Raw genomic sequence first — 11841 nt, forward strand, 5'->3', positions numbered from 1 at the left:
TTTGCACCAACAGCTCCCAGGCTCCCTTCTCTCTCAGTCCCCAAAACAGAGGCAATTTTTTTAATCTCCTGTCAACAGAAAGCAGTTTTTAATAATGTCTCTCTCAAGACTTGGGCCAGTCCTTCTGAACCATGGACTGTAAGAATGCAAGTCTCTTTTTCAATAGGTATACTGAATTTTAGGCATGTTGCATACCAGCTATTAAACCCAAATTTTTGCACCATCAGCCTGTTTCCCATTAGATGCTGTTCCTGCCTTCTCAAGGAGGGCTCAAAAAAACACTCCCTAAATGGACACAGACAACGCTTGCTCTCAGAGAACAAATTCAGAGCAAGGTGCCGGTGTCCTGAAAGCAACACACACATCCTGGATTTCAGAGCAATCTACTCTAAAGTAAAAAATTTAACATCCTTGTCTGTAAAAGCATTACAAGTGCTGCGTGTATCAGAGTCACAACATTGCACGTCTTGGTAATCACCATTTGGAAGTGCTTTGAACTGGATTGCATGGAGTACACATATTAGCCTGAATCACTATCTCCAATTCAAAGATGAACATATATTCTCTCACAAGTAGGTCTCTTATACACTTTCTCTCTTCAGCAAGTACAACTAAATTATTAAAATCCAAAGGTGAAGGACTTGGTGTTGATGAGAAGCGCAACAGGAGCCAACAGTGGGTATTTGCAGTCCAGAAAACCAACTATATCCTAGGCAACATCAAAACAAGTGTGGCCAGTAGGCCAAGGGAGGTGATTCTACCCCTCTGATCTTGTGAGACCCCAACTGCAGTACTGTGTCCAGTTCTGGAGCTTCCAACACAGGAACGTCATGGATCTCTTGGAGTGAGTCCAGAGGAGGGCCATGAACATGATCAGAAGGCTGGAGCACCTCTCCTATGTAGACAGGCTAAAAGAGTTGGGGTTGTTCAGCCTGGAGAAGAGAAGGCTCCAGGGAGACCTTATAGCAGCCTTCCAGTAGCTGAAGAGGCCTGCAGGAAAGCTGGGAAGGCACTTGTACAAGGGCATGTAGTGACAGGACAATGGGTAATGGTGGGACAAGGGGTAATGGTTTTAAGGGTAGATTTGAAGAGGGTAGATTTAGGTTGGACATTAGGAAGAAATTCTTGAGCGTGAGGGTGGTGAGACACTGGCACAGGTTGCCCAAGAAAGCTGTGGCTGCCCCCTCCCTGGGAGTGTTCCAGGCCGGGTTGGATGGAGCTTTGAGCAGCCAGGTCTAGCAGCCAGGGGTTGGAACGAGATGATCTTTAGGGTCTCTTCCAACCTAAACCATTCTTTGACTCTATGAATTTATCACACAATTTGCATAAACCACATTTTATTAAGTCAGAAAGTTGGTCCTGACTTTTCTGTATCAATCGTAATACCAATCTCAAACAGCAGAGTCCTCACACCGCCTGTACCCTGGTCTCCTGCTAACTGGCTTTAAGTCCAGCCAGCCCCATGGCAGACTTCCAGGCCAAGAGAGTCTCGCACAACACACTGTAGAATTCCTACCATCTGTTTAAAGATGCCAGGAGCTTTTCTGGATAAAAGTAAATTGCCTCCATTTCGAGTAGTTTTCTTGAATAGTAAAAATAGAGACTATGTACTGAAGGTCAGGTTTGCAAATCTAATAAAATGAGAAATTACTGAGCAAAAATTGGCAAGATAATATAACACATATGTTACCTTACCCCAGGTAGTTTTCTACTATTTTCTTATTAATTTGTTTAAAAGCGTGTACGAGTTTGGAAAACTCTTACATAGGTTCACCTCATTTTCTTTACTGAGGTAAATGTAGACACAGTGTATGATAGGATGAAATGACAAAATGCAGAGAGAGAAACTCAGAATAGCTGGATCCTGAACAGTCATCTCACACGCACTTAATTCTGATCTAAACAGCTGAACCAAATACATATTTTTTGTTTGGAAACTTCTGAAGGTATGATGTGTGTAATTAATTGTTCATTTGAAAATGCAATTTCATGATGCATTTGATGATTTAGGTATACAACAGTTTTAGTTCTCAGAGCTGAATAAAAATAGTTATTTTAATTTATTCCTGCTGCCTACAATTACACACAACCATGTATTTTTAAATATTTCCAGCCTATAAAAATTACTAATTTTTGCCACTTGTGTTTATCTGCATTTAGACTTTGATTTGGATAAATTAAGCTCTCAAGTGTTCCTTGCTTTATGAAACTCTGCATGTTGTACACTTCAACACAAATAAATGACTTCTACCATTAGAGGTTTAAATAATGTAATGTATTTCATGCTCAGCCTGAAGCTGGATTCCAATGAAGTTGCTAATGCACGTAATGATTAAGTGTAACTCAAATACTAACTGTGTTGTTGAAAACATGACAGGCAATAATTTGGTCTATTATATTCTGCCATTTAATTGCCTAGTACAGACATTCTCTGACACGTTATGAAGCAATGATTTACAATTATTCAAGCTGCAAAGGTCAGAAAGTGACATTATAATCATCTACACAGAGATCCCTTCCAATGCACAAAAACTAGGTAATACCACTCAAAAATAGTTTTACTAGAGTAGCAACTTTCTATTTAAGATTTCCCAAACTGCACAAGTATAAATAATTAATTTATATTACAGTACATTAAGGCATCCTTGAAAATATAATGTTTTTCCTGCTCCTACCAATAAATTTATGAATAAGTCTTTTTTTGCTTGCTAAAAGCAATCTTAAGAGTAGGCTTTCACTAAAAGTAGCCTGACATTAACAGTAATCAGTTTTTTAAAAATCTGAAAATGTAAAAGATTTTTTAGAACACAACACATGGGAGTACAGCCAGTTTTTCTGATGCAGCTGGTCAAAGCACATCCTTATCTATTAAGTACAAAGATCTATTACTCACTATACTCAGTATAGGAGAGTATTTTTCATTAGACATCCTCAGAGTAACCACTGTCATTAAAACACTGAACTTTATACAGATTAAGATCTCTGAACTGTTCTTAGCATTAACAACAGCAGCAAAAGATATTTCCATGCTCTCCTCAAAGCTTGTTTATATGAGGCTTTAACAAAGCCCTTATTTAGCAGAACATCTCCAAAATTAATTGGGAAAAGGAGTTTCAGAGCAAACCAGGAACTGAGGAGCAGAAATTTTAAAAGATTAATCCTCCAGCCACCAATATAACAAAGTAAAAAACAAAATCTCACAAGAATTGCTTTGGAAAAATACAGAAAAAAAAACCCCAACCTTTTCCATCCCATTCCAAATTCCTTTGTGTATACAAATACTTTTTCACCTTAAAGCACTTCACTACTATATATGGAGTGCTTTAGTTGGAATAATAACAACATAACTACAAATAATCATTCAATACATAGAAAGGTAATAAAAAGTTTTTATGTGAATGTTTTAGAGACTGAAAATTTTCCTAAAAAGACATACTTACCTTATGTGCATCTTCCTCAGTTGATTTTTAAGAACTCATAAAAGAGAAGAAAAAAAAGAAGGAAAAAAAAAAAAAAAAAAAAAAAAGCACGAAGCAGAAAGAAGAAGCCACTCTTTAAGCATGTAACTACATCCCAAAAAATTCTGTTTCTGAAAGCACAGGCATGAAAAAGGCAAAGGAAGAGTAGATGCATTTTTAAATCAAACATTGCCTATAAATTCTCTTCAAAATCTCAAGTGCAGAACAATGCATTTTTCATGTTCTACCTGAGGCATAACATTTGAAAAGTGCATGATAAGCCTTTTCACTGCATTTCACCAAGCAAATGAAACAAAAATTTTAAATGCTGGGCAACCAAGATTTGCTCATCTAACCCAGGGCATCAGCCTATTTCAGAGCCAGACTTTCAAACATTAAATTCAAATATGCAGCAGTTTGCCACCCGCAGAAAATAAGATACCACCTCTAAAATAATGGGATATGTTTTACAGCCATTGCTATGGAAAAGAAAACAATTAACACACATCTGCGATAAGAAAATGACTAGCAGACGGTTTATTCCAAATGTTAAAACATTAGCAGTGTCCAATTTCTGTGTCATGCAGTTTCTGCTGTGCAGCTGAAGAAAAACAAACCCTGAACTTCAATTAAAAAAAAAATAAAACTACATAGCAGAATTACTGCCTTTTTCAACAACTAAGTGAATTATACATTCTGTAGTTTGTAGCATGTAAATATGAGGATCATTTGTAAAAGAGACACAGCAAATGTTTCCTAAAACAAAAGCACAGATACAGCTTTTTGCACAAAAATTTCCAGAGACTTTTTGTCAAAACAAAAAAAGTGGTATTTTGAGATCGCACTCTACCACGCTACTGCACTGACATTTCACCTTTAAAAAGTGCCAAAGCAGACTCAAAAGCTTTTGAAACACAATTTATCCTCGCAACTAGCAGAGGGCTTATTACTATGAATCTAAAAGTCAGAGGATAGAATATTAACTACTGCAGAAAAGAAAACATAGTGCGGGACCTTCTGTTTGTGACAAAATTACAGAGTTAATGTTCCTGAAAGATCACTTCACCTTTTAAAGCATGATTTTTAAAAAGGTAAAATTTATAGCAATTAAAGCTAATGAAGAAATGCAGCATGAGCTGCTTATGTTCAGGAACTAATAGGTCCACTGAGCATTTCTAAGATTATTTAGCCATCAATGATAATGAATTGACATTGTCAGTGGTGTTAATGTACCAATGCTCTACAGTGCCACTAATCCAATAGCAAATCCTAGCTATTTTATTATATTTTTATATTGTTACTTCATTTTTTAACCTACACACTATCCAATCCTTTCAATTAAAATAACAGAAATACAGCACAGGCTATTCCACATTTTTCTCTTATTCCACATTTAAGGATGGCTAGTTCATCATTTGAACTAATGTAGTTCTGGTCAGTCCTCCTTCAAATCCTGCTCAGTGCTTCAGGACTGTTAGCGACAGTACAAAAACGTCTTTCCCAACTAAATCAGTGTTAATGTATAATTCTTAAAACACATTCTTGGTGAACATTAAGAGAAATGTGATGATTATTTAAACAGGTTTATAAATCAGACTTTTGTGAGCACAGGCTATTGTGGTATATGTCTCTTCAGGTGATGGTTTTGTCATATCTAAATAGCAAAGCTTCACAATGTTGATAATTAGCAAGACAATACTACACAGAAATGGAAAACAAGTACCTGCTTGGCTACAAGGTATAACATGTTAGCAACATACAGTAAGCTATCAGCAAAGTAGCTAACATTCAAGTCCACAGTTAAATCACTCACACATTTTGCTCCCTTCTCTTGCATAACCATCGTGAATTGCAACTGAGAGTTGTGTAATTTCTGAGACAGTTTCCAGGAACATGTCAATCCCGAAGTGAAGGAATAAGTTTTTGAAAAAATGAGGTACGTGCCAAAACCTAATAATTTCTAATCTCTCTTTATAAAAGATGGAGTTTTAGGTATTTTGAGATTTACTGGGTTTTTTTTACTTTTCTTCTCATAGTACCATAGTTAAATAATGCAGTGATTTTTTAGTTTAAGTTAAAAGGGAACTGAATAAAGAACCATTTTCAAGTTTGTTGACAACTTCTAAAGACCAGAGCTTAGCTTTAACTAAACAGTTTTATGGATCTGTAGTTAACTCTCTTTCATGCCAAATTCTCAGCAATTCATATATCAGAGATACTAAGTAAGATTTTTCAAACATCATAAAATAGCCTACCATGCATAATGCTCATTTTAAGCAGGCTGCAAAATAAAGAGCAGTACAAGTTATTCTACTACTGATATTCAGTGGACTTCAGAATTAGGCTCATACATTTTTATTTCTTGTTTCAAGAAGTCAGCAATTAATTTTCTTAAGTGAGTAAAAACATTCAAAGTATCTCATAATGCTGCATGTTGAAAAACAGAGAGATGAATAAGTGAAAACCACTCAGCTGCGTCTTCAGCTGAAGATTCACTTGTCCTTTAAAATATGTAACTCACTTTGTCCTGCAGTAGATTGGGATACTAAGGCTAAAAAAAAACCCTCCTGCTGAATATTACCCCCAACATCACACCACACCATTCATGTGTGCACTGCATCATCTAATTGAACCTGTGCCATTCTACACGTTACCCATAAGAGTGCTATAGCAGGTTACATAGGTTTGAGTAAAATGTTTTTATATGATGCATATATTAGTTAATTTCTCTAGCATAATAATATTAAAATATATTTTTAATCAGAACTGGGGTATTAAAATCCAAGTTTGAATCTCCTATGATGTACCATATATGCCATGGCATTTTAAAACCTTTTAAACATTTCTGCTAAATTAATTAGTTTTGCATTAAGGAGTCTCAATGCCTCCTATTAAATGCAACACATTTGAAGGACAATTAAACGTTATGAACGATCCTTCTGAGGAAATAAGGATTAAGTAAAAAAGCAAAACAAGAATTTTTTGGGTAACAAACAAGAACACAAGCATACATAAAAGACTTCCATTTATTTTTAAAGTCTTATGACTGCAATATTTTCAACCTGTTTGTTTTAAAAATCAGTCTTCTGTTTTGTTTTCATAAAGAATGAAAATCCCAAAGTCCAGAAATCTGTTAATGGTACTAAAATTACAACAGTATAGCAAAAGAAAAAAACCCACACAGTAAAATCTATATTATATATTTTTTATGTCTTTAAATGGAATTTACAGTTCTCCCTGGCAATGTGAATGAACATCCTATAATTTAGTCAATTTACAGATTACAGGTTCAAATTGACCTTGTAGCCCATAAAATTGCTCATCTTCAGTGCAGGATTAGAAGTGGGAAAAGAATGTCATAACTGTATTTAAGGAATTTACCATAACAATGGAAAGGAGGATATGCATGCATAATTTTAGCCACTCTTGCTCACATCACAGTTTTCAATTCTGAAACAATGCATATCCTGCACTCTTCTCTTGGCTAACCATGGTGGAGACTGTTTCAATTTACTCACCCACAGACATGACACTTGTATTCCCTCATCCCAAGGTGCCTCTTGACATGGTTTCTGGCATCTCCAAGCTGAGCTGTTGCAAAGTGGCATATCTTGCACTTGAATGGCTTTGATCCTAAGTAAAATTTAGCATAAGATATGAGTTGAATTAGAATATTATATCACCCACAGTTGAAGAAATAAAAAATCATGGGAAAAATAACTTTTAAAAAAGCCTGTCCCACAATGAACCCGTTTGAGATTTTTGCCTAGCAAAAAGAATATCTTGTACATAAATTTAGAACTCCCGGGACACATACAGTATATACTACATGATACTCATTAAAGTATCCTTAAGATCATGGCAACTACTCTCTCAACTTTTAATCATAATTTACACCTTCTTTAATAAGAAAATACACTAAAACTTAAAGCAAGAGGGCAATATAGGAGGTAGATAACCTTTCAACAAGATGGCAAAAGTTTTTCTGCATCTTTTGCCATTTCCAAATGCTGAAACTCAAGTAATGATTTTAAAGTGGTTTAATATTGGTGTAAACCGAAAAAGTACTTGTTTTTTAAGCAAATATATTTAAGGTAAAGTAATTTTACAAGTCCTCTGACTATGAATAGATTTCACATTAGCATTGGTATTTCAGATTTTTTCTGTCACACACAGAAAATGATTCATCACCTAGCTATTGTAATGACATGCAATGTATGAATATACAGTGGATAAAATATTATGCCTTTATGACTGTTTTATGGTCAAGAATTTATGATTATTCTGCAAAGCAGAAGTATTGACATTTTGGCTATTATTTATTTCAAGAACAAACTTTAATATTAAATGTCTAGTGCAGACCAAAGAACTCTGAAATTATTCCTCCAAGGAAGAAATACCCGCCTATTTCTGGTATCACATCAGTTCACCAAAAAGTCAAATTATTTGTCTGACTTAATTAACAGAGATACCCCCCTGAGGATGGAAAAACTATTTTTTTTACTGAAATAGTTAAATCAGGCACACGTCCATCCCCATGTTATTACTCAGCAACACCATTTTAAACCATGCTGGAACACTTTCTAATTTCTGAACACTTAATCTTTAAATCAATAAATCAAAATCATAGGTCTGCAGTTAAAAGTAAGTACAATATGTTCATGGAGTCTCCACATTATGTTTAGTATATGTTTTGTGAAGTGCTTCTTTAATACAGTTAAGCATAATATGAAATATGTGATCTTTAACAAATGTTGTACTTTACCATACTTGATACATTGAACACTTTTGCTTTGCCCTTGAAAACAGAATATCCTCCAAGAATCTATTGGTGAAATTGAGGAACTTAGTAAAAATTTTTAGCCTTAAATTTCAATTTAATTCCCAAAAGCTGACGGAAAATGAAGCATTTAATTTTAATCTTCTAACTGAAATAAAAAAGTCAACAGTACTAAGCCCGGGCAGACAAGGTTGAATATTTCACAGTTCAATGACAATGAAGCCAGATCTCTTAATACTTCTATTTCTACTGTTGGAAGTAGATGTAAAATATATTTAGCACCTGAATGGTTATATCTAGTCAGCTTTATATGTTTAAATGTCAAAAGCAGGTTGAGACTGCAGCTAACAGCAATCACAGTCTATCAATCACACTGAAAAACCCCAGTTTATTTAAATGATCCTGATAAAACTAAATTAATCATTAATTTGGTGACATTTCAAATCAACACTGCATTCTATAAAGAGACCTCTGAAAATAAAAAAACCCTACCATTGCATTAAATAAAAGAGTATTAAAAGATGATGTTTTAACTTTCGATCTTAAAGACTAATTGCATAATTAATAACATCAAGGCTAGAGTTGGAAAGAATTTTTTTTTTAATCTGTTGGTGTTTATACTGCTCTTTTTTGTCACAGAAATCAAACACCAAGTGGATTCAACTCCATGTTGCCTTAGTTTCTCTCCTACTGATTTAATTGTAAATTCATTCTTCATTCTGTTACTGCAAGTGTCCTGCAGGGCTTTCATACAAGACCTTTGCTGTTTTCCATTTACATGACTCCTTTATGAAAAACTCAAGTTCAGACCAATTGTAGGTACAGTGTGCTGAAAATACATGAATACATTATGTTGTTGACTGCTGTCATCCAAAAATCACTGAAGCTTTGAGGCTTTTTTTATTTATTTCTCAGATCCAGAGCTAAGTAACTGTTAATATCTCCATTTAAAATCCATGAAAATTCAAGTGCTGGGAGGCTCCAGTCAGTACTCATCACCTGAACCAAAAGCAGGGCATGTCCCTTTCAGGTTGCTGGTACCAAATCTGTTCCAGTGAGTTCTTGGATGGAACAACCCAAAATTTAATAGTTAAGAGGAAGACATTAGCCTAAGAGTTAAAGTAATGGAGCATTAAAATCTCTATTTACCTTAAGGCTATTTGAAACAATGCTGAAGAAACTAATCATTTCTTAGACATATTTATCACAAACTTTAGTGGTTCTCATGTGCTGCATTAAATGTGATACCATTAGATTCACACTTGGCTTTTAGTTCACAGAAAAATGAGAAAAATACATTAAATATAGCAGCTTAGCATCTTACCAAACAAACTATTTAAAAAACAAAACAAACAAGAAAGCCCCCTTACAGAATTACTTTACCTACAATTTATGGCATGGAAACAAAGAATACATTTTTTTGGCAGTATCAGTAAACAATAAGGCTCTGAAAAAGCTAACTGAGAAGAAGGAAAAAAAAAAAACCTGAAAATAGACTTAATTTAAAAGTTTAGGTCAGACACACAACTTGCTACTGTTTTACAAAGACTGGAGTTGATAATACTTATTTTTACAAAATCATAGGTTTGGGTTGGAAGATCATCAAAGTCCAACTCCCTTGACATCAGCAGGGGCAACTCCTGCTAGACCAGGTTGCTCCTCCACTTCCAGGGAGGGGGCAGCCACAGCTTCCTTGGGCAACCCGTGCCAGTGTCTCACCACCCTCACACTCAAGAATTTCTTCCTAATGTCTAACCTATCTAAACTAAATCTACCCTCTTCGAGTTTAAAACCATTACCCCTTGTCCCACCATTACCCCTTTTCCTCTCACTACATGCCCTTGCAACAAGTCCCTTCCCAGCTTTTCCTGTGGGGCCTTTCAGCTACTGGAGGGCCTCTATAAGGCCTCCCTGCTGCTTTCTCTTCTCCAGGCTGAACAACCCCAAATCTCTCAGCCTATCTTCCTAGAAGAGCTATTCCAGCTCTCCTCTGGACTCACTTCAACAACTCTATGTACTTCCCTTGTTGGGAACTCCAGAACTGAACACTGTATTCCAGGTGGGGTCTCACAAGAGCAGAGCAAAGGGGGGAAATAACCAGCCTTGACCTCCTGACCACACTTCTTATATTAATTCAATAGAGACCCAAAACTATAAGAAAAATTCACTCTCTTAGTTTTAAGCCAGCCAAAGGCAACATCAGCTGCACCTGCAGGCGTATCTGTGCTCCTAGCTCAGACCCAAACATACACATGTTTAAGGCTTGAGGAGTAAGATACGACATTTAAATTGGGCAAACCTTTCATTAATACAGAAATCTCATGAGAAAGTAAAAAAAGATGATGTGGTTGTAGATTTTTTTCCTCAGATGTTGATTGTTAATTATGTTTATGGGACCTGCATCAGCTGTAAACTAAAAAGTCTTCCACCTCTTCCACTTCTTTTATTTTTCTTTACACTTCCTCATTTTCACTTGTCAACATGTGATGGACTTACTTGTTATCTCCTCTGTAGCAAAGCTTCCCTTTCATTTGCAATGTGAAAATCTCCTACATTATTTAATGGTATTTTGAAACATTATTTTTCTATTAATGGAAATCATTAGCTGTTTCTACAACTTTCACTTCCCTCCCTCCTTAACACCCAAACCATCATGAATTACTCAATTAAAAAAATTTTTAAAAAAAGCAAGAAGATGGATACAGTTACTCATACACACATTTAGAAACATACGTATGCACAGCTGGATGATGCAGAAAAAAAATTTAAAAGCACCTAATCAGAGCAATAACTAAGAAAATGTGCATCTCTGCTACTATTATGTACTTAATGTTACCCTGGAACAGACAGAAAGCTAGAAATACTGTACTTTGGCTCATTACTGTTATAAGCCAGTACAGGAATAGTTGGTGAAGTAGGTCAGTTTCCTCTGCCACTAACCCAAAAATATTTGTTTCATATTCAGTTGCACCTTTGTGATGTGGATTGGAAGAAAGATTCTACAATATATGAAGGAAATCACAAATATGAAAACACGGATTGGAAGAGAAAGTCTTCTTCCTACTAACTATTAATAAAAGTCTCCACATTACTATTTATGTGATTAGCAAAGCAAAAGCAAAACATTTAATGTAAAGGTGCCATGAGAAAGAGGGCAGATAAAACTCTGTAACCCGTCTATATGACCCTCAGTAAGCACCACCAAAAGATGACTTGCAAAGTGGAATGTATTCTTTAACTGCTTTACATATTTAGGGCCATCCAAAAGCACAATAAAAATATACATGATAAGCCCTCCACACAAGATGTTAAAAAGTACACTAACTTTTACTAAATGTTACAATCAATGATGTAACTTCTGTAAGTAGGGTTGCTTTGTCATATATTGATAGTTACCTCACTTTCACATCCACATTAACTTGATTTTAAATGCAATTAATACATATAGTCAAGGAAGACTAATGGACTACATTCTGCACTTAACCTGGTGGACATTTTCAAATGGCACAAGTGACCAGTGCAAACCTATTTTGCATTGTAAACGACTAAATAAATCTTAATGGATTAAGAATGATCAGCTATCAACACACAAGGGAAATTAAG

The 11841-nt window shown here is 35.3% G+C and overlaps 1 protein-coding gene across 1 annotated transcript in view; it reads right to left on the reverse strand.

The window, feature by feature from the left end:
- The window catches only part of ZNF407 (zinc finger protein 407), a 347057-nt gene that overhangs the window by 300467 nt on the left and 34749 nt on the right, over positions 1–11841 (reverse strand). Inside the window, 1 exon segment of the mRNA XM_030445366.1 lies at positions 6977–7091. Coding sequence (XP_030301226.1) covers positions 6977–7091 — 115 coding nt within the window.

Source organism: Calypte anna, chromosome 2 (assembly GCF_003957555.1).
Source record: "Calypte anna isolate BGI_N300 chromosome 2, bCalAnn1_v1.p, whole genome shotgun sequence".
Taxonomy (NCBI): domain Eukaryota; kingdom Metazoa; phylum Chordata; class Aves; order Apodiformes; family Trochilidae; genus Calypte; species Calypte anna.